We start from the raw sequence: 22296 nt of genomic DNA, 5'->3' as shown, positions 1-22296 counted from the left end.
TATTACAGAGAAATGTCTCTTTCCAAAATAAAAGCTATACTATCCGCTTCTTCTGGGCTATATTCTCAGCAGCATATTAAACAGCTGTCTAAATGACTCGGCTAAAGTTAGTAGCATGCTTGCTTTTTTTTGTCTGCTTCCACTTGTCTTTGCACTAGGATGATGTCGGTGTAAATGTGCAGTCATATTCATTGTGTTCCCACTAGTGCTTTCAGGTTAATCTCGTTGAAATGACCTTAACGCCACAACACGGCAAATCTCCGTTAACGAGCTACCGCCGATCGCTCCATGCATGGGGCTAGACGGCCAACACGTTAACGAGCTAACTGCGCTAACACACTAGTTCACACCAATGTAATTGAGCATTGCATGGCACATCCAACATACTGTTTTACTTTAGTCCATGACTCGCTTACCTTCAGGGTCATACGTCACATGAAAACCAAAATAATTCCAAACGCCAGATCTGAATGAGGGTGGGGGAGGTCCATGTTAAAAGGAGAGCTTAACTTCTGTCTCGCTAGCTTGCCCTGCGCTCTTCCTTCTGACTATGCTGTCTGTGTTGAGCGCTCAGTGGATCTGCGCTGGACAGTGCAGCCTAGGCGGAGTAGTCGAACGCAGATTCACTGAGCGCTCAACACAGACAGCATCGTCAGAAGGAAAATTGATAAAATAAATTACAAATGTTGTATTGTTCGATACATATGCGTACCGAACCGAAAGCACTGTATCGAACGGTTCAATATCGATACGAATATCGTTGCACCCCTAATATATATATATATATATATATATATATATATATATATATATATATGTATGTGTGTGTGTGTGTGTGTGTGTGTGTGTGTGTGTGTGTGTGTGTATATATACATATATATATGACAGGAAATATGGAAACCTGTACTGTACTTTTTTTGCCTCGTCTTATTCCTGTCAAGACTTTTTGAACATGGACACTGTCGTAACACTACGACCGCCCCATGCTGCTCCTGCAGTCATTATTATTGCCTAATCTATATTTTTTACTGTCATTATTATTAAATTTTTGCCTTTTCATTAGCCCAAAAGCAGCCGTCACACTTTCATGTCTTGAGTTTCTACATCATCACATGAAAAGTAAAAGAAGCATAGTTCAGCCACTTCAGTACACCATTGCCAAGTCTCAGTTTGACTAAGACAGAGTCTCTTTATTCATTTTCCTTCTGATTCTCTCCCCTGCTGTGTGGCTTAAAACGCTAAAGAAAAACATCTTGTGGTTGTTTACATCGTGAGCATTGCTCATCTTTGCGATGTCGTGGAAGTGATGTAATGATGAGGTCATTGCTGAGGAAGTGAAACTCCCTGACTAGAGCCTCAGGCATATCCTCTGACCGTCTCAAAGAAGAAAAAAAAAAGCTTCTCTCAGCATTAAAGGATTCAAATGTTCCTCTCCCACTTTATCCTTTTTCACTGTCTAACCTTTGACCTTCTTTTTACTTTGAACCTTGTGATGGTGAATAAAAATGCAGGGGAAAACTGAGTAATGGATGATTCATGTATGATTTATTCTTGGCTCTGTTTGAGGCTTTGTGACTGGGTAACGGACTTGTTGTGGTTAAAAGCATCTGGAGTTCGCACTGGTTTGCAGAGGACTGACATCCTGTTGCCTGCTCTCTTTAGCTCTCACACCAAAACATGTAATGGCTCTGTGGTTCTTAGTTTATACTTTTATTAGACAATTTTGCTTTGTTTTTTTCATGCACTGACTGGCAGGTAGGGTCCCAGACACTTACACTTGCTGTTAAAGTCTCTTGCGTCCCAATCAATTGCATTTTTTGTTTCTTTTGACCTACCCAGCAAACATTTCTGTGCTGTCTGGCGTCAGAGATCTAAGTTGACTGTCTGCTGGAAGCACTCAATCAATGCTTTCTGAATTTTTACCAAGAGAAGACTTGTGTTAAAAACAGTTTGCGCTTTTATTGAATAGAGGAAAATGAAACAAAACATTTGCGATTTAGAGATGGGCGAGAATGCCAAGACAAAAAAAAGCATAAACTAAGAGGCACTTGAACTCTAGTGTTGAAGCATCGTTTATATTGACATAAATAAAAAGATCCAGTAATGGTCGCAGAGCGGTGGTTGTGTTTCAGTCTGCTTTTGTTTCTATTGTGTTATTTCTTTCATGTGTTCAGTGTAGAAAAACAGATAAAGTAAAAACTGACACAATCATTTAAATTCTTTCTTGAAAAAATGTGAACAACTTGTCTTGGTTTGTAAGAGGTCCTCTGTCTGTCTGTCTGTCTGCATGTTCTGTTTTACCATCATACTGAGACAAGTTTTGCTAAGCTAACTTTCTAGATATTCGATGTCAGGGGTCAGGGAAAAAATCGCTACGTGATAGGATTGTGTGGTGATATCGTGTCGATACAGCGACACCAAATGCTGATATTTTGTTCAATAAATTAAAATACTCTAGTAGTACTACGATCCTTAGGGGTTATCTCATGCACCACCATCCAGAGATAATGTTAGCTGAACACTGGACACACAGAAATGTGAACAGATGTGCGATTTTTGGCATTTTGGCACAGATAACTGCTGTATTATCAGAAACAGATTGCATGTAATTGCTAACTGGACCCCATTCAGCTGCTGACTGACTCCGTCCCCGTCAACATTTGGCAGGTTTTAGTAACAAATTCATTTTGCAGTAAAGAAATAACTGAGATACATTTCTTCTATCTGTAAAAAAACGATATTGACAATTTGGCAGTTTAACTTTGGGGACATAATTTGGCAATCTTATAAATGACATGAAAAGGCGATAAATCAGAATATACATTACGGCAATACTCTTGCAAAAATCTTAAAAATTGCAATAATATCATGATGTGGGGTATCTGGTGATATTGAATATATTCTGCATAACTAGTATGAAAACAGGTTTAACTTTTTGTAAATATGTTTGTGAAAAAGCAAAATAATGGATTTCAGTTTGGGTGAATTACTGTTTTAATAGGTTAAAGAAGGTTAAACCATTCAAAGAATAGCATCACCTTTACCAAACCCCAAAACACAAGAGCTCCTTGTGTTTGTAATTGCAGTCTGTAATTGAAGCCTTGCTTTAAGTTAGAGGTTTCTCCTCTTTGATCAGGGGAGGGGGGGAAGTGGCGTTTATCCACGTGTGACAGTGATTCATAGCGCTGCATTTTGTTGTCGCTTGTTGCTGCAACTTTGAACTGATTACAAGCACAGCTGTCGGTCCTCTGACCTCTCACGGCGTCGACGGGATAACCTGACGGGTTCAAAGGTTCGTGCAGTATTTGTTTGTGAGGCCTCAAGTTTTCCTGTGCTGTCAGAGCCAGTGGTACTGCTTTTTTTGTGCCACGAATATTTGATTTTAGGTCCAGTGACCTTTCACCTCACTTGGTCGTGTTGTCGGTTGTCATGAGATGAATCTAGGGAAGTGAATTTTTTAGTTTAGTGCAGTCGTTGAGAAGAAGCTCTCCTAACGCTCAGAGTGGTGATATGTTTGGAATGTGTTTCCTCTGCTTTCCCTGGGGGCACAGACCCTTGTTTTTCAAGAGTATTTCCGTTTTTTCCTTCCACAAAGGAAGAAGAGGTGGAGGCATCCGTCAAGGACTCGTGTTCTCTGTTTTTGGGTGAAATATTGAAAATTCCTAGAGTCAGTCAGTCTTGTCATGGAGGTAAATGCAGTGCGATATTATCATTGTTTCTTTGAATACACAGGGAATATTTAATCGAATCCCTCGTGGGCTTTGCAGATAATTTTATCCAGGTCCCTGCGAGCCCTCGGCACACGCAGGCCATGGAGACACATGCAGAAGACGCGCATCTGCTGTTTGGATACATGCAACGCAAATGTGAATGCCAGAGATTCCTGAGATCGGGCTGACCCAGATCTGACATGTCCCACTCATCACTAAGACACAAACACACACGCATATGTGTGTGTTCACATACTGGCTCTTTAGTTCACGTAACTAACAACAGAGTTGACCTGCTTCACACAACGCAGGGCTTTAACTTTTAAAAGAAATTTCAAATGCTTTATGTACAGTAAATGATTCTGCTATTATATAATAAAGGTTTTGCCAGAATATACACATGCATCAATGAATAATGAAAATAGAACCTTAATTCCATCCATCCATTCGCTTATCCTTTTCAGGGTCGCGGGGGGCGCTGGAGCCTATCCCAGCTGTCATAGGGCGAGAGGCAGGGTACACCCTGGACAGGTCGCCAGTCTGTCGCAGGGCTAACACACAAGGACAGACAACCATTCACACTCACATTCACTCGCACATTCACACCTAGTGGCAATTTGGATTATCCAATTAACCTATCCCCACAAGTCTTGCATGTCTTTGGACGGTGGGAGGAAGCCGGAGTACCCGGAGAGAACCCACGCAAACACGGGGAGAACATGCAAACTCCACACAGAAAGACCCCGGCCTGATGGTGGAATTGAACTCAGGACCTTCTTGCTGTGCGGCAACAGTGCTAACCACCGTGCCACCGTGCTGCCCTTAGAACCTTAATTATTACAGAAAACTCTATCTTTATACCACATCATGTGCTCTAGAATGAATTTTGGCTGTGCAAACTATTTTAATGTCTACCACATGTGTGGCTTTAGGTCATTAACTAACCTTATCGTTGGTCTTTGGCTGACTTGAGGCATCTGTATTTGCGCTGCAGTCGTGTTAAGCACAAAATTGGAAGCATTTGCTGTGTGAATGGTATTTACAAGTGAGAAACTGGTTATTACCAGGACTTTATTACCAACGCTTCAGAATGTGCAGCTGAACAGCAGCACCTAAAGCAAACAGGTTCACCCAACATCAATGCATCTGTCTGCAGTGCTTTGTTTTTGCTTGCCCAGTTTGCCAGCAGCCTCAGGTAAATAAGTAGGTGCTGCTCAGATTTTCAGCCAAATGCATTGTTTTGTTTCCCTGCTGGAGGCAGGCAGTCCTGCAGTGTGAGCTAATGGCTTTCACCCGAAGACTTTTTTTTCCACCTTTTGGACATTTTTCCAGCTAGGGCTCTCCAGTGTGGGGATATTGAACACAGAATATGTTACACATCTTAAGCCCCTTTGGTTAATCTCAATTACCCAGTAAGTCTTAAAATGCACACAGAGACCATCTTTCTTGATTTGGCCATTTTATTGTTTGTCTTTGTTATGAAAAAAAAGGTAAAATCTCCAAAGTTTATTAAAGCAAGTGTCCATGCTATGTTGGTGATGGCAGACTGAATGCTAACAGACATTAAAAATCTCTTTATTTACCTGTTTAATGCCGCTTTTAATTTCTTGTACTGTAATTCGTTTTTGTGTACAGGCCACCTGGGACCCAATTTAAAGGACAATTCTAAAATAAAATAAACATGGTTACCAAAATTCCCAGTACTCTGTAGCCAGTTGGCACTGGGGGTCATTGGTGTATTTCATTGGGGTTTCCTTATTCTCCCCCCTGTACACACTTCTCTGCTGGTATAAGCAGGTGTCTATGGGGGACATTGCCAGAGATGCTGGCCGCCGCAGTATTACTGGTAAATTTCAGCTGAAATTAAATTCGGCTCCCTGTTTGTCAGGTTACCAGCACTCATTTCCATCTTCCTTGTTTTATTCTGTTTATTCCGTTTGGGTTTTACCAACCAGCATGTCCCACACACAAACAGTTTCCTGTTGTGTCTCTGCAGTAAATCTGACATGCCAGTCTGTGGTCACTGTGAGAGAAGCCAGCCCCTTTTATGGGCGACACTCTCAATATGGTGCTTATTGCTATTTATAAACCCAGAGTCTGTCACAGTGGCACAGAAACCTGAGACGGCGGCGGAGGAACGACGAGCCGAGGGGGTAGCGGCGGGTGAACATCATGTTGAATTTGTGTTTCTGTGTTAAATGGAGCTGGTCACATGATCGATGATCACGTGGTTTCTACCAGCCAGCATGGGCTGTACGGCAGCTGTTTCTTCAGGTGAGAGAGGCGGAAAGAGCATGGCTCGTGTGCCAGGAGAGCAAGATATCAATCCACAGCAATTTGATGCTATCCATGGACACCACCCAGCTCTCTGCTCTCTAAAAAATTAATTCTAAAGTGACATGAAAAGTGGGTAAATCTAACCTCAGTATGATGAACTGAAACCAACGATCCCTGCTGAGTGACAAGGATGTAAAGGTTTATATAACCACATGAAAACCCCAATGAACCTATCTGTGTAAAGCCCGGAAGTTTTATTTCTGAATTTCACCTGCAATCACTATTAAATGTAGCAAATGTTTAAAAACCTTAAAAATCCTACAAATTAGAAACATAAGTGTCCATATGCATGGATTTCATCTTTCTCTTATTTACATTTGAAGGATAATCATCCTGCACCAGGCGTGTTTCCTGGAATTTTTCAGTGAGGTGGCACATGGCGGGTCCAAACAAGTTGAAATTTCAATGTGGTATAAGAAGAAGAAGTCATTTTCATGTGCACAGACCCCCATAAACTAGCATTAGGACACATAGCTGTCCCACTGAAACATATAATTTAACTACAAGAGTTAGGGGAGCACCTCGGGCCCTAGTTTTAGCCACACTCCTGTCCAATACCCCATGGAAATAACCTTCACTAAAATCAGTGACCTAGAAGCTTCTACGGCAGTTTTTAGCCTTCTTTTCTCTTTTTCCATGTATGCCAAATGATCTTTTAGTGGTTACTGTTTGCGGTGTATCCATAGATGTTCAGGCAGCTATTGCAGTAAAATGTAATAATGAAGAAAACAATAAAATGTTATGATTTTTAGGCAACTTCTGAAACATTTAGAAGCATTTTCATTCTCAAACCTTTAAGCACACGTATGGTTGATGATGAGGATGAGGGATGAAGAGATCATTAGAAAGCATAAAGAAATATGATTTCCACCAATCTGCTACCATTGCTGACTACCTGACATTTACTGTATCTTTCCTTCACCCTGGTGTGGGCAGACAGCTCCATTTTATTTACCGTTTATCCAATTAAGGGTCATGGGAGGAGCTGGAGCCTGTCCCAGCTGTCACACGGTGGACACATTAGCTTGCATTTGATAAATGGTGATTCTGCAGAGCACAAAGCCTTTTCAGACACTTTGTTGAAGCTCAAATCATTTAATAATGACAAGTGAGTCATCTCTACTCTCTTTTGTCCACTGATTAAAGTCTTGTACAGATTTAGCTGGTGGCAGCTACACAAACCTTAACACTAATAAACATTGTCTAGTTTTGCAGGATTTATTACAAAAGAGGTATAAAAAAGTTCTAGAGTTAATTCTTCCCTGAGATTTCAGATGGTAGTCCCATCAGAAAGCAAAATCCAGCTCCTCTCCTTTCACTGCTGTCAGAGATATATAGAAACAGCCACACCCATGCTGCACTTAAAGTAATGAGTACTCTCAGTCAGATCTGCAGCAGAAGCCAGTCCTCTGCCATAGCTGCTCTTTGTTTTGCCATTTTTGCTGTGTAGCTTCTCGCCGTGGCACTCTGTGATAATCTACAGATGCAGTAAAATTTATTTAAGACTAGATTTTCCTCCAGAAAAAACTGGAAAATACTTTATCTGAGTTTTCCTGGAACTGTATGTAAGAGCCCTAAAAGAAAGAGAAACAGGCATTTGATCATGAGATTAGAAAAATTGACATGTAAGTGAAGCACTCAGCTGTTTTTAGTGCTGTCCTGCATGGCTGGATTTAGTTTAGATCCTTTATAGACTTTTTAGGTAACCAGGCAATGAAAAGGATTCATGGTTGGGGTAATCCCTTGGTAACCCTGCACCAGTAGCAGTACACAATACTTTAAATAAAGATATCAGACTAATCTACTATGTGTTCTGTGCTATTTGAGTAATGTGTCCGAATAACACACATTTAGTCAGCCCAAGTTTGCAAGTGGCCCTTGCAGACGCCTCCATGTTTCATGCGTCATATAATAATAATGGATTGGATTTATATAGCGCTTTTCAAGGCACCCAAAGCGCTTTACAATACCACTATTCATTCACTCTCACATTCACACACTGGTGGAGGCAAGCTACGGTTGTAGCCACAGCTGCCCTGGGGCAGACTGACAGAAGCGAGGCTGCCATATCGCGCCATCGGCCCCTCTGGTCAACACCAGTAGGCGGTAGGGTAAAGTGTCTTGCTCAAGGACACAACGACCAGGACAGAGAGCCCGGGGATCGAACCGGCGACCTTCCGGTTAGAGATACGCTTCCCAACCCCCTGAGCCACGGTCGCCCTATCTTTGTAGCTCTGTGCTGTTTTTCACACATCCTTTCACATTGGCGCTCTCTTTTGCCTTTTTCTTTGAGTCAGCGCTTCTTCTTCAGTCAGGAGGTGTTCGTTGATTTTTATGGATTTATTGATGAAAAGCGATTTTGAATTAGCAGTTTTTCCACGACCTACCTGCACGTCCAACTCACTTCTGCAGTTATAGGTCCACAGAGCATTGCTCCTTGTTAGTTTGCTTCATAGTAGAGATGGTGACTTCCTTTTTTTTTTTTCTTTTTTTTTTTTCTTCCAAAAAAAAAAAAAAAAAAGAGAAGGTGACTTCCTGTTGGCACACATGAATGAGCCTAAATAAAATAATCATTCAGCTTCCCTAGACTTTACAAGTTACTGGGACAGATGGAATAAATTCTGATCATAAAGAAAAGCTTATAACAGAAAGTAAACCATTTTCCTTTTTACAATCCTCTCCAATAACCACGTTAGGTCACACTGATACAGCAGTAGCTTACAAAGGTAACATCTAACTGTATTAAATAAGACTTAAGACTAGCAGTTGAAAAAATAGATTTACCAGGAATGTGTTTACTTGGAGTCATAGAGTGAGGAAGCAGTAGGGTTGTTTTACCTGAGACCTTTAAGTGTCTTAGGCCTCAGTCACACCGACCGGTTGTCAGTACTGAGTGTTTGAGTGGTTGCCGGAGGTAAAAGTCTTCTTGTGATTACTTTGGTGACTAAGAGATGTCTGTAGTTTACGTAGAAAATGCTGACTTCTGCAAAAACTTGCCATTTGCTTCCCTGAGTTCTGGCAAAACTTGAAAATCTGTGATGCAAAGCAGAAGAAGAGAACATTCACCTCAAGAGTAAAAGTTGTGTCTTACTGGGCTTGACGTAGAGCTGGGCGATATGAGATTTTTTCATATCACGATATGTTTTTTTCATTTCAGGCGATAACGATATCTATCACGATATAAGCCAAATAACTATATTTGTAAGATTTAAATGTGCGGTTGCTCACAAGTAAAATGTGAAATAATCAGCAGCTTGTTTTTATTTCCCATAATAAGTTCAACAGGGTAGATGTACTTAAGGAACATGAGACTTTTTCAGATAAATAAAGGCAAATATTGCAAACTACACAAAAGGCAGCCGCTAAAGCGTTTAAGTTTCAAAATAGAACAAACGAAACAGACTAAATTGTCAATTCCACTTAGAAACAAAATATTAATTCTAAAAATAAATCTTAGTTTGTTTTACAGAAGATCAGACAAAACTGACTAACTTTTGTCAATATCAAATAAACTGAGAACTAAAAGGAAATTCTCAATCTCTCCTTGTTGTATAGCTTAGCTTTTCAAACAGTTTTAACAGTTACTTTAGTCTGACAAAAGCCGAATGACGAATCAGCGCTTCCAGTCAGAGACTGAGGCTACGTCCACACGTACACGGGTATTTTTGAAAACGGAGATTTTCCGTTTCCGTTTTAAAAAATAATCCCGTCCACACATAAAGGGAGAAATGAAGGAAAACGCTGCTATGAACATGCCAAAGCAGCAGGTGGCGCTAGATTCCTAACCGTGCAGAAATGTTGGCCAATCAGAAGTCTAGAAGCCTCGGTGGGAAAAAGTAAACAAAGCTGCGGCATAGAAGCAGAACCGAGTCGTATGTGTGGAGGGACAGTAACTGTGTGTATATGTAAGCATTTAAACACTGCAGAGAGTAGAATTAACAGTAACAGTATTGTAGAAATTCATTTCACCGAAACAATAATGTGGCGCACAGTGTGACGCATGCACCAGTTTATTGTATTTCCAGACTTGCTTTCGGCACATTTACAGTGCACGCTACTCTGTTTTTGTCAGACTTGAAATAACCGAAATACCTTCACACTACGGAACTTCTTTGGCTCTTCCGTTCGACAATCTCTCCGGCATTGGAACCATCATCTGTTTTCTCTTCGGTCACGCTCGGTTGATTTTTCTAGTCGGCACACTCATTTCCTCCATTACGCGCTGGCTCCATTACCCGCTGGCTGCTTCCCAAACAAACACACGTGCGGCTTGGCACTTGTGCTGTACACAAGCCACGCGACATGACGCTGCGGCTGTGATTGGTTCGGCTCTGCGCTACTTAATTTGGATTGGCTGACCTTTTTTTTTTTTTTTTTTAAGAGGACAAGAGCGGCGAGGTCTATCGCGATAGCTTAATTTCTCTATCGAGTAAAAGTTATATCGCGATACATATCGTTATCGTTCTATCGCCCAGCTCTATCTTGACGTATATTCCAGTTGTAATATTTGCAGAAGCATCTACTGAAATGAGTCCCCAGCTGTCTGCAGAAACTGTGAATGACCCTAGACTTACAGTGCCGTTAATGCATACAGCTATATATGCAGTATCTTTTGAAGCTCCTAGCACCTGCAGTTTAGTGTTTTTCCCATCAATATTTTAAATTCCAGGAATCCTGGCTTCTTTTTTAGCTATATAAGGCTGTTAAACTCTTTCAGTTCAAGTCAGCCACACTTATAATCTCCTCGTGGAAGGAGGAGCACTGCAATCCTCTTTTTGCCAAATCCTAATCCTTTTTTTCAACATCGAGTAGTAGCATTGCTGCCCTGTTTCAACATGATCCTGCATCCTTTTTCTTACAGTTGCTTCCTTATCTAAACACACAGGGGGCTTAATTCACATCCCATTATTCCCCCATTAGTATTCTGTGCTGTACTGTGCATTAAGGCCTTTGTTGAATACTGTGGGGATAGCTGGAGACGAGCCCAGTGTTAATCTGTGATTTATGTGGTTCGGTGAGCGTTTGGACCGGCCTGATGAGAGCGTCATGCTCCATCTGCCCATTGTTGGCTGACTTGAGTGGAGAGCTGCCCTCAAGCCTCCAGCCTCTCATCTTCCTGCTTCACTCTGTCTCAGCTCCTGTCTCATTATTCCTCTTCTCCTCAAGTCCACCTCCATTGTGACAAAAACAGCCCACTGCACTGTTTCCCATTGTCCTCCAGCTCTCCTTTCTCTATAAATCTTTCTTCTCAATCTCCACATGTCCTTGTAGAAGAGCACAAAATGTACCTTCTTCCTGCACCGCCATGCGTCACTGCCGCTCTGTGCACAGTGTCACCGATTCCTCCAGCGTGACACACAGGGAAGGAGGGACAAGCAGCTACTGAGCAGATCACAGCGACAGCATCAGCAAGCCGCCCAGTGTGGACAGTCAGAGCAGGGATTTCAACAGGATGATGGGTCAGTTATGATCTTCATGACCCGACTGAGAATATTAGTCATTTTTAGAAACAACATAAAACACTGTTTGGTTGGGTTGTAACTAGAAATATTTCTGTTTGTTTTGTTTAAATTATTGATTTTACGGAGGTGTCTATCCAGAGAGGGAGGAACGGGGAGTACAGCAGAGCCTGTAAAGCCAGTGAAAACAGCTGTATAATCACTGAGGCGTCTGACTTTGCAGACATTTAACAGGCTACACTACAAAGTGTGACGTGGAGTTTGAGAGATGTTGGTGTTGAACGGTCTGTGAGGATCTTGTGCTGCTTCTACATGGGATTGATGAGAAAACAACTAAACAAAATACCTCTCTCAGTCCATCACAGAGTCATCCGAAGGATACTTTAAATCCTTTTCATGTTATCTGCATTCCCAACGAGGTGACACTTTACATTGTCAGGTATGGATCTTGCAATTAAGATTGAAACCCAAAGATTTAGTGCTCTGCTATAAGAAGTCACTTGGTGACAGTGGGGAAGAAAAACTCCGTTCTTACAGGAAGAGATCGGCAGAACCAGGCGCAGGGAGGGGAAACCATGAGCTCGGACTGGTGAAGAGACAAAAGAAAAGCCTAGAGAGATGACGAACATCAAACAGGACAAAACTACAGAGGGAGAGGACAGAGCAGTTAATGGCTCACAAATGCATCAGAGCTCAATCTGGGACAAAGATAAAAAGATTTTTTATATTTCAAAATTCTTCAAAACATGTTTGTTTGTTTTTTCATTTTTCTTAATTTGACATAACAAATTTAAAAAAAGAAAGAAAAACTACTAATTCTGATACTAGCAGCAGAAATAGCAAATGGGCTGGTTATTATACCGCTTTTCTGCTCTGCTCGATATACAACATATACAACATGCCTTATTTACACATTCATACAAACAGTTTTTCTATGTCTAAGTGCTTTCAGTCTTACAGTCACACTCTGATGAAGAGCAACTCAGGTTTCAGTGTGTTGTAGAATGATGCAGCCAGGGATCAAACCTTCCTATTAGTAGAGAGACAAGGATGTTATGGTCTGCGGTGGTTGGCTGGAATTTTCATAAGGCTCCTGAACCTACCTGGGATCCGCCCCTGGGCAGGGCCACCTCCTCCAGCTCCTACACACCTGGAGCCAATGGCAGTCAATCAAGCCAGGGGGATTTAAGCCACATGTTGCTGCGCATTCACCGCCAGTTCGTCATCAACCTATTTGCTGGATTCATCTTGGCTCACGCGCTACCTCCGGACTCAGGATACAAAAGCAATCGTTTTAAAAACCACTCTGTGCCTCAACTGCCTGCCCTCCTGCAATCACACTCCATCTGAAGAACCCGGATCTCAGGTCAGCCTTGCCACGCCACTCAGCTCCCTGGATTCTCGTCACTCCCCTCTCAACACTCTGTGTCCCCTACTGCAATGTGACCGTTGCCTGCTCAGCTCCACTCTGCATCTCAGGCCCCGTTCCCTCGCCCTAGCCACGTTTCCCAGGCCACGCCACGTCAGACTCTACGTCTTATTGTTTTTTGTCGTTGCTATGTTTCTAGCGCTTAAGCCTAGAAACGTAGCCTAATAAAATATTGTTAAACTATCTGCTCTCTCTCCTCTGGGTTTCTCTGGGTTTCTGCGCTCAGTTCAGTTCAGTACAGACCACTCGGTCCCGTGACAAAGGATGTGTTTCCACCTGGTTTCCTAGGTTTCCAGTCTAAATGCAAGTAACATTTAATTTCAGTGAAACAAAACCCAGAGCAGCTGTGGTTCGGGGGTAGAGCGGATCATCTGAAGGTCGGTGGTCTGCATGGTGAAGTATCCTTGCAAGAGATACTGCTACGTAAATCCAAGGACTTTTACTGCTTACTGTTGTGAAAAGCAGGGAAATAAAATGCACCTAAATTATCGCACAAACTCTTTGAACAGTAACATGTTTCTGTGTAAGCCCTGAAAGTGTATAGTTAGAAGTATTAGAGTCTCAGATGAAGTCGAGAAACTTGCCGAGCCCCAAACCGGAGTGAGATCATCGTTTTCTGTGGCTCCGTGGGGATGTTCAGCCTGATTTAGTATTAATTACTCCCGTGATTATAACTGTGCAAACATTTTCTTTATTTTAGGGAAGCAAGTTGAAGCAGACTTACACAACCATCTCTAATGTTTTCCTCTCTGTCTTAGCCTCCAAGCCTCATTATTAATGTGTGTGGTGGTGTCTTTAAAAGCTTTAATCTCCACGCTGTGGCTCACCTGCTGCTCCTGTGTTTATTAGTGTTGACAGGAGACTTTTTACCTCTTTTGCACTGAAGCCATCGGGGACTAAATGCAGGATTTTTTCTAATGAAGCTGAAGTGTTGCGTTAATGAAGCTGTCGAGGGCTTCACGGGTTCTCAGGAGCTAGATGGAAAGCTTTTACTGGAAGTCTCACCTCGGAGATTGCACAGTAATGATGACTGACATGACAGCAGGATATCACGTATTTGACAAAAAGCAGCAGTGACAGCATGAGGAGAATCATGTGCAGAGGTTTTTGGGATAATTACACGCTAATAAGCATCACAACTTTATGTTGTTTTTCTCCTTTGTGTGTTGCAGCTCTGCCCCTGCAGACAGACTCCCAGTCCATCCAGAATGGGGACAAATCTTTGGGGAAAGACCTCTTGACTCCAGAGGACTCAGCCGTCTCAGACCTTTCTCCCAAAACAGACTCCAGCTCCAAAACAGAGACCCCCGTTAAGACAGATGCCTCCTCCAAGACAGACGCTCGGCCATCCACGCCTGGCTCAAGCAGCAGCAGCCCTCAGCCCAAGAAAGGTAGACTGAGCTGTCTGGAGCCTTGTTTGTGGCAGCGAGGACAGAGAGTCAGTCTCAGTTTAGCAACTGAGGGGACTTTTATGTCTCTACACTGAAGATGTAAATGGAAAGGTCAAAGAGAGACGGGAATGATGTACAGCAAGGTGGCGGTTTTGTGGACTGTGTACAGAAAAATTTATTTTATACAAGACGACCTTCTAGTGTTACAGGCCCTGGTTTTAGTGGTTTTGGAGTATTTGAGTTCTTCTTAAGATTTTTGTAGGGGTTTGATTATATCTAGATTGAGGTTTTGTTTCTTCTTTTGATTTCATTTTCATCCTGGTAAGCTTGGCTACTATTACTCGTGCTATTTGACTATTTGAGCTGCAGTCTTTAGGAAGTATTTAGCAAGTTTTGCCTCTTTTTATTTTAATCTCTTCATTATTATAACAGTGAGTCTGATTTCTTGTATTACTGGGTTTTTTTTAAAGTTTTACTTACTTTTGGGTTTTCTGCTAATGAGTTTGTTTTGTGACCTGTGTTTTGGGTCATGTTTTCTTTATTATTTTAGTATCTCGAGTTTAGTTTATGGTTCCTGTCTAGTTTGCATAGTTTTGAAAACCTGTTATGATGGTTTATTGTTCTAGTGCTTGTGTTCTTGGTCTTTATTTAGCCAAAGACAAAGACGACAAGAGATGATAGCGACTTATGAGCCTGTTGTGAGCGGGTCCAGTGGTTTCCAGTGAGTGCTTTTTAGCCTAAAACCAATGATGTACAGATGATGTCTTTAAGTTACTTCAGAGTGGTATGAGCCCTCACAACTAACAAATATAGAAGAGCAGGCTGTAATTCTCCCTTCACAGTACATGGATAACACTTAAACTGTGAATTATCTTTAAAAAGAAGACAGGAAGTGGTAAAAGCATATCTGTGGGGGTGATGGGATCACCACTGCTGACTACCCACTTCCTTCAAAGGAGTCAACTGAGGTGAAACACCAAAAACCACAGAAACAATTGTTTTTGGTGTGTAAACAGCTAAACAATAGTTCTAGACAGAGTCCAACAAACAAGGTAACAAAAGCCTTTTTGTATTTGTTCCAAAGTTGGATCAGACTGAAAGTTTTTCTCTTGATTAACTGTGACTTCATAAATGATGAGAGGTGGTTAAGGAAAAATTTAAGGAAAAATTGTCACTGCAAATGGGGAGGCTGCAGAGTTTGTCCTTCAGCTTCCTTAAAGTCAGAGTCTCCTGAGCTCCTGCCTCTGTGGACGTATCGTTGCTTGTTTGTTTTAGACATAAAGGGGAATTCCAGTGATTTTACACATCAAAGGCGGTTTTCGGGTCTTCTGAGAGCGCTGCTGCTCATGTGAAAAAAAGTTGTTTAAAGCGTTTTGTGTCTCCTGAGGGAGCTGCATGAAGTCTGCCTCTGAAGCTGGTGTTGTACAGGCACAAAGAAGGGAGACCTCTGTAGTCTGCTGCATTAGCTGCTTGTGGCATAAATCAAAGGCTGCCAGGTCTGTAAAGCTGTTGTCCCACGTGCACTTTGGCTCTTAATTTTTCAAGAACTTACCTGAAAGATGGTGAGAACAGAAATGTCCAATGGACTGAGATCGCACGTTATCTGGTCTTTAATCTGCTCTAACCAGATCCCTCACTCACAGTTAATCTATATGTCAGAATATTACAAAGTAAGAAGTGTTGACTTCTGTTTACTGCAAAACCACGCAGTATTTGAAGTACCGCAACCACCATTGAAGCAGACAGCTTCCTGCTAATTTGAGTTGTGAAAAATATATTTGCCTTTTCAAGAAATTGTGTGCATGTGCACACAATTGTGTGCTAAGGGGCAATCAAAAATAGCCCAGTACTTAGAGGCGATATCAAAAGAGCAACAGAGGACATTTCAGAGTGTTTATGTGTTCATGTAGAGTCAGTTTTGTAGGACTTGGATGTAAATAAATTCTTTCATTTTAAATATATGAGCATTATTGGAGATGCATGAATATCTACAATTTAGACTTTAAAATGAAAGTCTCATGCAGTCTGTCCATGCAGTGGACCTGCCAACCCTGCCTGACACATCTGACCCTGTTCATGTCGCATGGTGAGTAATGTACGACGAGATAATGTGTCTCGCTTTGCAGCCCACTGAGAGTCAGATGGTTTTGCGCCTTCTGTTTTTCACATGAAGATCGTTGCTGGAGTATTTTTAGCCCATCCCACACACGTTGAACAGTTAATGCGAGAACTATTGTGCTTCTTTACAAAGTACAACCAAGATCTGGGATTAACGCTCTTTTCTCCAGCCCTTTCCGTGTTTCCTTCTGTCTCGGTATAAATAATAAGCTGTACCACTCCAGCTGCATATAAACAGTCACAGTAATACTCTGCTTCTGATTGCTGGTGAATTCAGGAGAATCCACAGTCTGTGGGAGAAACTCAGCTCACAGGCTTTCAGGACACAGCATCAAGCAAATAGGACATTATGACCATTTAGTACAGTTTATACTCGCTATGAAGCCTCTGCAGATCCACCTTTACCCCTCAAAGCACACTTGCACATGCTCCTTACACAGTTTCAAGGTGAATGTCATTGATCTGTGGAAAAACAGGCTGCATTTGGGGTGCTTATTATTACAGTCGAACCCCAATTTCAGGCAGTGCCATTTAAGTGCGAGGTCAGAACTGCTTTAATATAGTGTTAAAATGACAAATAAAAATGAGTTAGAGCTTCAGCATTAGCAGAACTGAACCCTTTTCTTCGCCTGCTGTGAGGCTTTTATTAGTTGTTAAAACAGGAGTCAGCATTTTCTCTCTGCGTCGGCTGTGGGGTTCATTTGTTTTCTGATCGAGACCGGCTCTTCGTGTTCATCATTCACTGCAGAGAGTGGACTATTCATACTATCCGTTTTTCTCATGTGTGGACATTCACATGCTTTCTATTGTAATGGAAGTTTCACTCTGTTAGTGAGCCATTCCCACAGGACAGCTGGTCGTGGATGAAAGCCGAGTTGTTATTTGTTGTGGGGATGTGGAGTACAGTATGGGGTGGAGGTGGCGATGCATTAAGTGACGTCTCGGCGATACGAGACCTGCAGGCTCACTCTGGAGATTCGCTCTTCTCTGTTCTTATTACGCCTGCATACAGCTATGTAGGATGCTCTCTGCAAGGTAGTGTTGGGGGGGGTTGCCATGGAGATGGGCTGAAGTGGTGCTAGGTCCTCTGTGATTGGTTTAGAAGACATAGCATACATATTGCATAGCACAGAGAAGAACCACAAAAGGAGACGGGATCGGCGAGCACCCCAGGAGTCCCGTTTTTTTTCCAGCAGCTCTTCAGTCACGGCCTCTCGGAGTCAGAGAGAGCTACGCAAATCCTCACGTTACACCAAAGTGTATCAAGATTCAGGCTAATTACTGCTTCAGATGAGCGTGTCTGAACAGCAAATCACACACGGGAGTTTAAATGTTGACCTTGAAACTGAATCACCTCCTTTTTAGATGTTAAATATTCCCAACATTGTTCAGAATTCATTCTAAAAATCATTATACAGCACAAGATTGAGAGAAACTGCTCTTAAATCTGGTGTTACTGCAGGGGATAGTCATGGATCACTTGGCATACTGCAGCAGGTTGAAGACGCTGTATCTGGGGCAGTTATTGTTTTTGGGCTCTGTACAGAAACCTTATCTCATCTATTTCACTGACCCTCAGTAGATCTGTGTCCGGGATATTCTGGGCATATTCTTTTATAGAGATGCTATAAAAAGAGGAGCTGCGGCAGTCAAAGCATCCTGAGCTTAAATCTGTTCTGAAACAGCAAACTTGGAGGGAAATGCGTAACTTTTAGGGAAAAATAAGATTTTTAAAACCTAATTTCTGTCAGATTTGACTGGTTCAGCAGTTCAACAGGAGTGATTATGTCTGAGTGATCAATGAAATTAAAGTTAAATGAGATAATGCTTCATAAAAGCTTCCTAAATGCTTTTCAAGATGAGTGATGAGACTTGTTTTGGTTTGACTTTCTATTTTTCTGGTTACAATGCTTTCTAGAATAAATTTCAGATTTTCATAGATTTTTATAGTGGAGAAGTATGACACAACAACAATCAAGCTCTTTCCTTCTTTGACAGTAAGGCCTGAATTATGCTTCAGCTTTAAATCTATATTGTAACTAAGGGCAACACTGTAACCTTCCACTTAACCTGACCTGCACCTCCTGAGAAATGTAACCACATGTCAGGTCTGCACGACTTTAATAGCGTGGAAGGTTGTGGTGTAAGGTCAAGAGGGGTTTCCAGTTCTGTCATAAGTTTGGACAGAAAGTCTAAATTAAGCTTTACCGTAGGTTGTTCTCTGCTCTCCACACCAGAGGATTGTTGATTCACTCTCAGTATCAGCTCCTATCATTTGAAACTGGGCCACTGCTTGATTAATTGATCAATTGATTGGTTAATTTTTCTACATGTCTTGGGTGTACTGCGTGAACAGGAGTAGCCTGAGCACAAAATCCTGAGGGACTCCAGTGCTGAACATCGAGTGGAGGAAGCGTGACATCCAAACTATTTCTTTATCTTATAAATCTGTAACATAGTAAGAGAAAGCGCATTAAAATAAGTAAATACATGTTTCTTTTGGTGTTGTTTTAAAAATAAGTTGCGTTTTTTATATCACAATCATCATTACGACTCTCAGGATGGCTTTTTAGAAAACAGGTTTCTCATATACTCAAATAAAGTCCATGAGTTGCAAGAATTGTGCCATTTAGTGTGGGTCTGCTTGGGGTTAATAACTCATGACTTTCTTCACACAGTAGGCCAAATGCTGTTTTCTGGGATTCAGATTTTAGCCATTTCAAAGCTGAGACTCCGTAGCAGTAATCAGCTTTTTTCACTATAGCTCTGCCTCTGAAGCTGATGTATATATAGTACTGTAGTATTATACACACAAAATCATAGTAATACTACAATTTTTAGTATGTAGGAAACCAGAAATGTTTTCCTGCTCTCTTAAGTCTTGAGTCTACTTCTCACATACCAGAAAATGATCAATAACTCTGCAATCTTTTAGCTTATTGTTTATAAGTTTAGTGAAGATGAGATGATAAATACAACTTGATGTGAAAATATGCATGTGTTTGTGAAGTAATTCTTTTCTCCCTTACAGACTCAGTGAGCTCGGAGCAAAGACAGAAGCTTGCAAAGGAGCGGAGGGAGGAAAGAGCCAGATACATCGGTAAGAAATGAGAAAGCGGATATAAAACACGATGGACTCAGCTGTCAGCTCCAGAAACCACTGCTACTGGATGCATGAAGCAGGGATTTCTTGTAACCAACTTAATGTGTCGACATCTTTTATCTTTTGTATCCCTCTTTGTGAATCTGTCACTCTGCTCTGAAGTGACTGACGGTTATTGACGTCTCTTATTGTTTCTTCCTGCATGGCGCTCAGAACAGCAAACTCAGCTGCAAGGTAAGGGGCTTCACTAAAAGCTTTCGCAGCAGTCATGCCATGTGGGAGTAATCAGCATCATTATGTGGATCCTTTTTCCTTTCTGCCGTGCCCGTTCTTCTCCCCCCCATCACCGATCGCTTTGGTTATCTGTCGCCACTCGGTGGAAACTTTTGAACTCCGTGATCGGTCTGCAGCCTCATTTTTGGTTTAAATGTATCTGCTCCTATCATGTTTGAATCTATTTTGGCTTTTGTGTTTTGCATTCCCACCCAGCGTGCATGCTCCACACCTATAATTAGAGTTTTACTTTGTGGCTGCAGAATGAAACTTCTCCTTATAAAAACACAGAGGCTGGTCCAAACACATGAGAAGCTGAGGACGTCTCCGAAGCGCAGGCGGCCAATCGGACCAGAGCTTAGTGGGCGTTTCCCAGCAGAGACGTCCCATAGAGCCCAAGGCAGTCGGCGTAAAAAATGAGCAGTCATTACCATAAACTGAGACCAGGCCTCGCAGACAGATTAGATTTAATTACTGCTTCCATTAGTATCAGTTATGTGGTCATGCTGCAGCAGTTAAAGTTAAACGTCGCTGCCTTTTTATCGAGAATATCCCAGGTTCAGATACTCGGAGCTAAGTTTCGTTTTCAGCCGTCTGCCCCTGCGCGTAATTATGTGGCAGTGTTAAGCCTTTCTTCAGTGTAGAGCCTGCAGTTTGTTGCACACAGTATGCAGGTGATGCCTTATATATGACAGCTTGTTATGTAACTGCAACTGTGCTCTAGATATTTCGTGCAGAGATGAGCATGTGAAAGCAAGTTCCGAAGCGTTAACCTGACACATATTTTTCAGTCCTGCTATGGATAATTAGATTTTTTTCAGGAATGGGATTTAAGGAGGAGTGAAAACGTCTTTCTCGCTGTTGATGAAGTGCAGACGTGTGCGTGTCGTTGGCTCATTAGCGAAGATGAGCCGCAGAAAACCAAACTAAATATAAAACACGTATTTGTGTCAGACCATTGCTGCATCCTTGCATAGCTTAGTGCAGTTTTCCTGTTGCTGGTTAACTCATAAACAAAGACATTTCATGCCGTTCCTTCAGCTGGATCCAGCCTGTAACCCTCCCGCATCTTCACCCATACTTACCCGTCCATCTTTTTTTCATTCTTTTCATATAAAGTATGATATGGAAGCTGATTGAAGACGAGTAAATGCTGCGTAAGATGAAGGCTCTTAAATTGAGAAACGATTGATTGCAGTCTGATCGTTACCCGGAGAAATGAGCCACAGCAGTGTGTGTGTGCACAGAAAAACTGGCATATGCTGGAGGGTGCTGTAAAAGACAGCAGGGAACTTCAGCTTATTTACTGTTATCAGGATTAAAGTGTAATGAACACAGTGTCTTCCGTCTGTTTTACCCGTTTTGTTTGGGTGCTGCTGTTAGAGGCCTTTAAAGATCTTTAGCTGATTATATGCTATTACAAATAAAGAACTGACTTTCAATAACAGGCATAAATTACATTTTCTTTTCCAAAATAACATTTGAAATAATATATTAATGATACGCTGGCGTCTAATGCTTATGCTTTAGCCAGGCATGAGGCACAGCTCCAGGGATTTTGGTCCAGACTGAAATATTATGACAACAGATGGATGGATTGCCATGATATTATCTCCCAGAGAATACCTTTTATAATTGTGGTGATTCCCCTCTTCTCCCTCTTGCACCAAACGCAGACAAATCTTTCAGGTTACTGGTAAAACATCTCCACAGAGTTTGTATACAGAAATCTGTGGCTCCCGAAGGATGAGCTATTCCTCAGGATGAACTTTAATAACTTTATCAAGCTTTTTATCTGGCACCCTCACAGCTTCAGACGCCTGTAGAATTAATCAGTCTTAGCTCTATTTCATGTTAAGCACAAAGCAGTAAAAATTAGCATTCTAACCCACCAAATAACAAACATACGATAATCAATGGTAAAATGCATTATCCATAAATGTTCTGAAAGAGTTAAAATCACTGTAAACCCACAAAGCACCTTTTTAAAGTGGACTTCTTATGCTTTTCCTTATTTTCTGTCATATAAAGTTATACTGATGGAGTGTTGGATGCTCATATTAATCATGGCCGAATATTCAAATAATGAGGTCAGCATATGTAGAAGGAGCCCAAAGCTCAAGCTTAAGACAGTTTTTCTAGTCTTGGCTGTGTTTGATGTCAGTGAGAGCACTTTTTCTTTAGCCCCACCCACATACTGTCCAAAACGTCAGCTTATGAGGGGCAGCCAATCAGAAGAAAGCTGGCTTAAAACTCGAGGAGCTAGCACAGTTTGTTTCAGACAGATTATGAACAGAGGGTTTGAACCAAGACTCAAAAAATTATACATTTTGACTATTTTTAAACTGTAATTAATACAGAACTACTTGAGTCCAAGAGTAAAAAAGATTAAGCCATAAAAGGTCATAGTAGCTCCCCTTTAAGGTGCCAAATAAGGAAAAGGGAGTCATTTGTTTATATAGCAGTAATTCACAGC

The 22296-nt window shown here is 41.6% G+C and overlaps 1 protein-coding gene across 10 annotated transcripts in view; it reads left to right on the top strand.

Moving 5' to 3' along the window:
- Positions 1 to 22296, top strand: part of map7d1b (MAP7 domain containing 1b) — a 54897-nt gene that overhangs the window by 10860 nt on the left and 21741 nt on the right. For 7 of the 10 annotated variants that reach the window (XM_012918630.3, XM_004548903.4, XM_004548899.4 and 4 more), the window contains exons 2-4: positions 14108 to 14326; positions 19476 to 19544; positions 19761 to 19781. In XM_012918630.3, the coding sequence (XP_012774084.3) occupies positions 14108 to 14326; positions 19476 to 19544; positions 19761 to 19781 (309 nt within the window). The remainder of the gene's footprint in view (positions 1 to 14107; positions 14327 to 19475; positions 19545 to 19760; positions 19782 to 22296) is intronic. The other 3 variants (XM_012918632.3, XM_012918631.3, XM_012918629.3) reach the window with 1 other exon arrangement.

The sequence above is a fragment of the Maylandia zebra genome, linkage group LG22 (assembly GCF_041146795.1).
Source record: "Maylandia zebra isolate NMK-2024a linkage group LG22, Mzebra_GT3a, whole genome shotgun sequence".
Lineage (NCBI taxonomy): Eukaryota > Metazoa > Chordata > Actinopteri > Cichliformes > Cichlidae > Maylandia > Maylandia zebra.
Note: the sequence above shows the minus strand (reverse complement) of the source record. Positions and strands in the feature narration are given on the sequence as shown.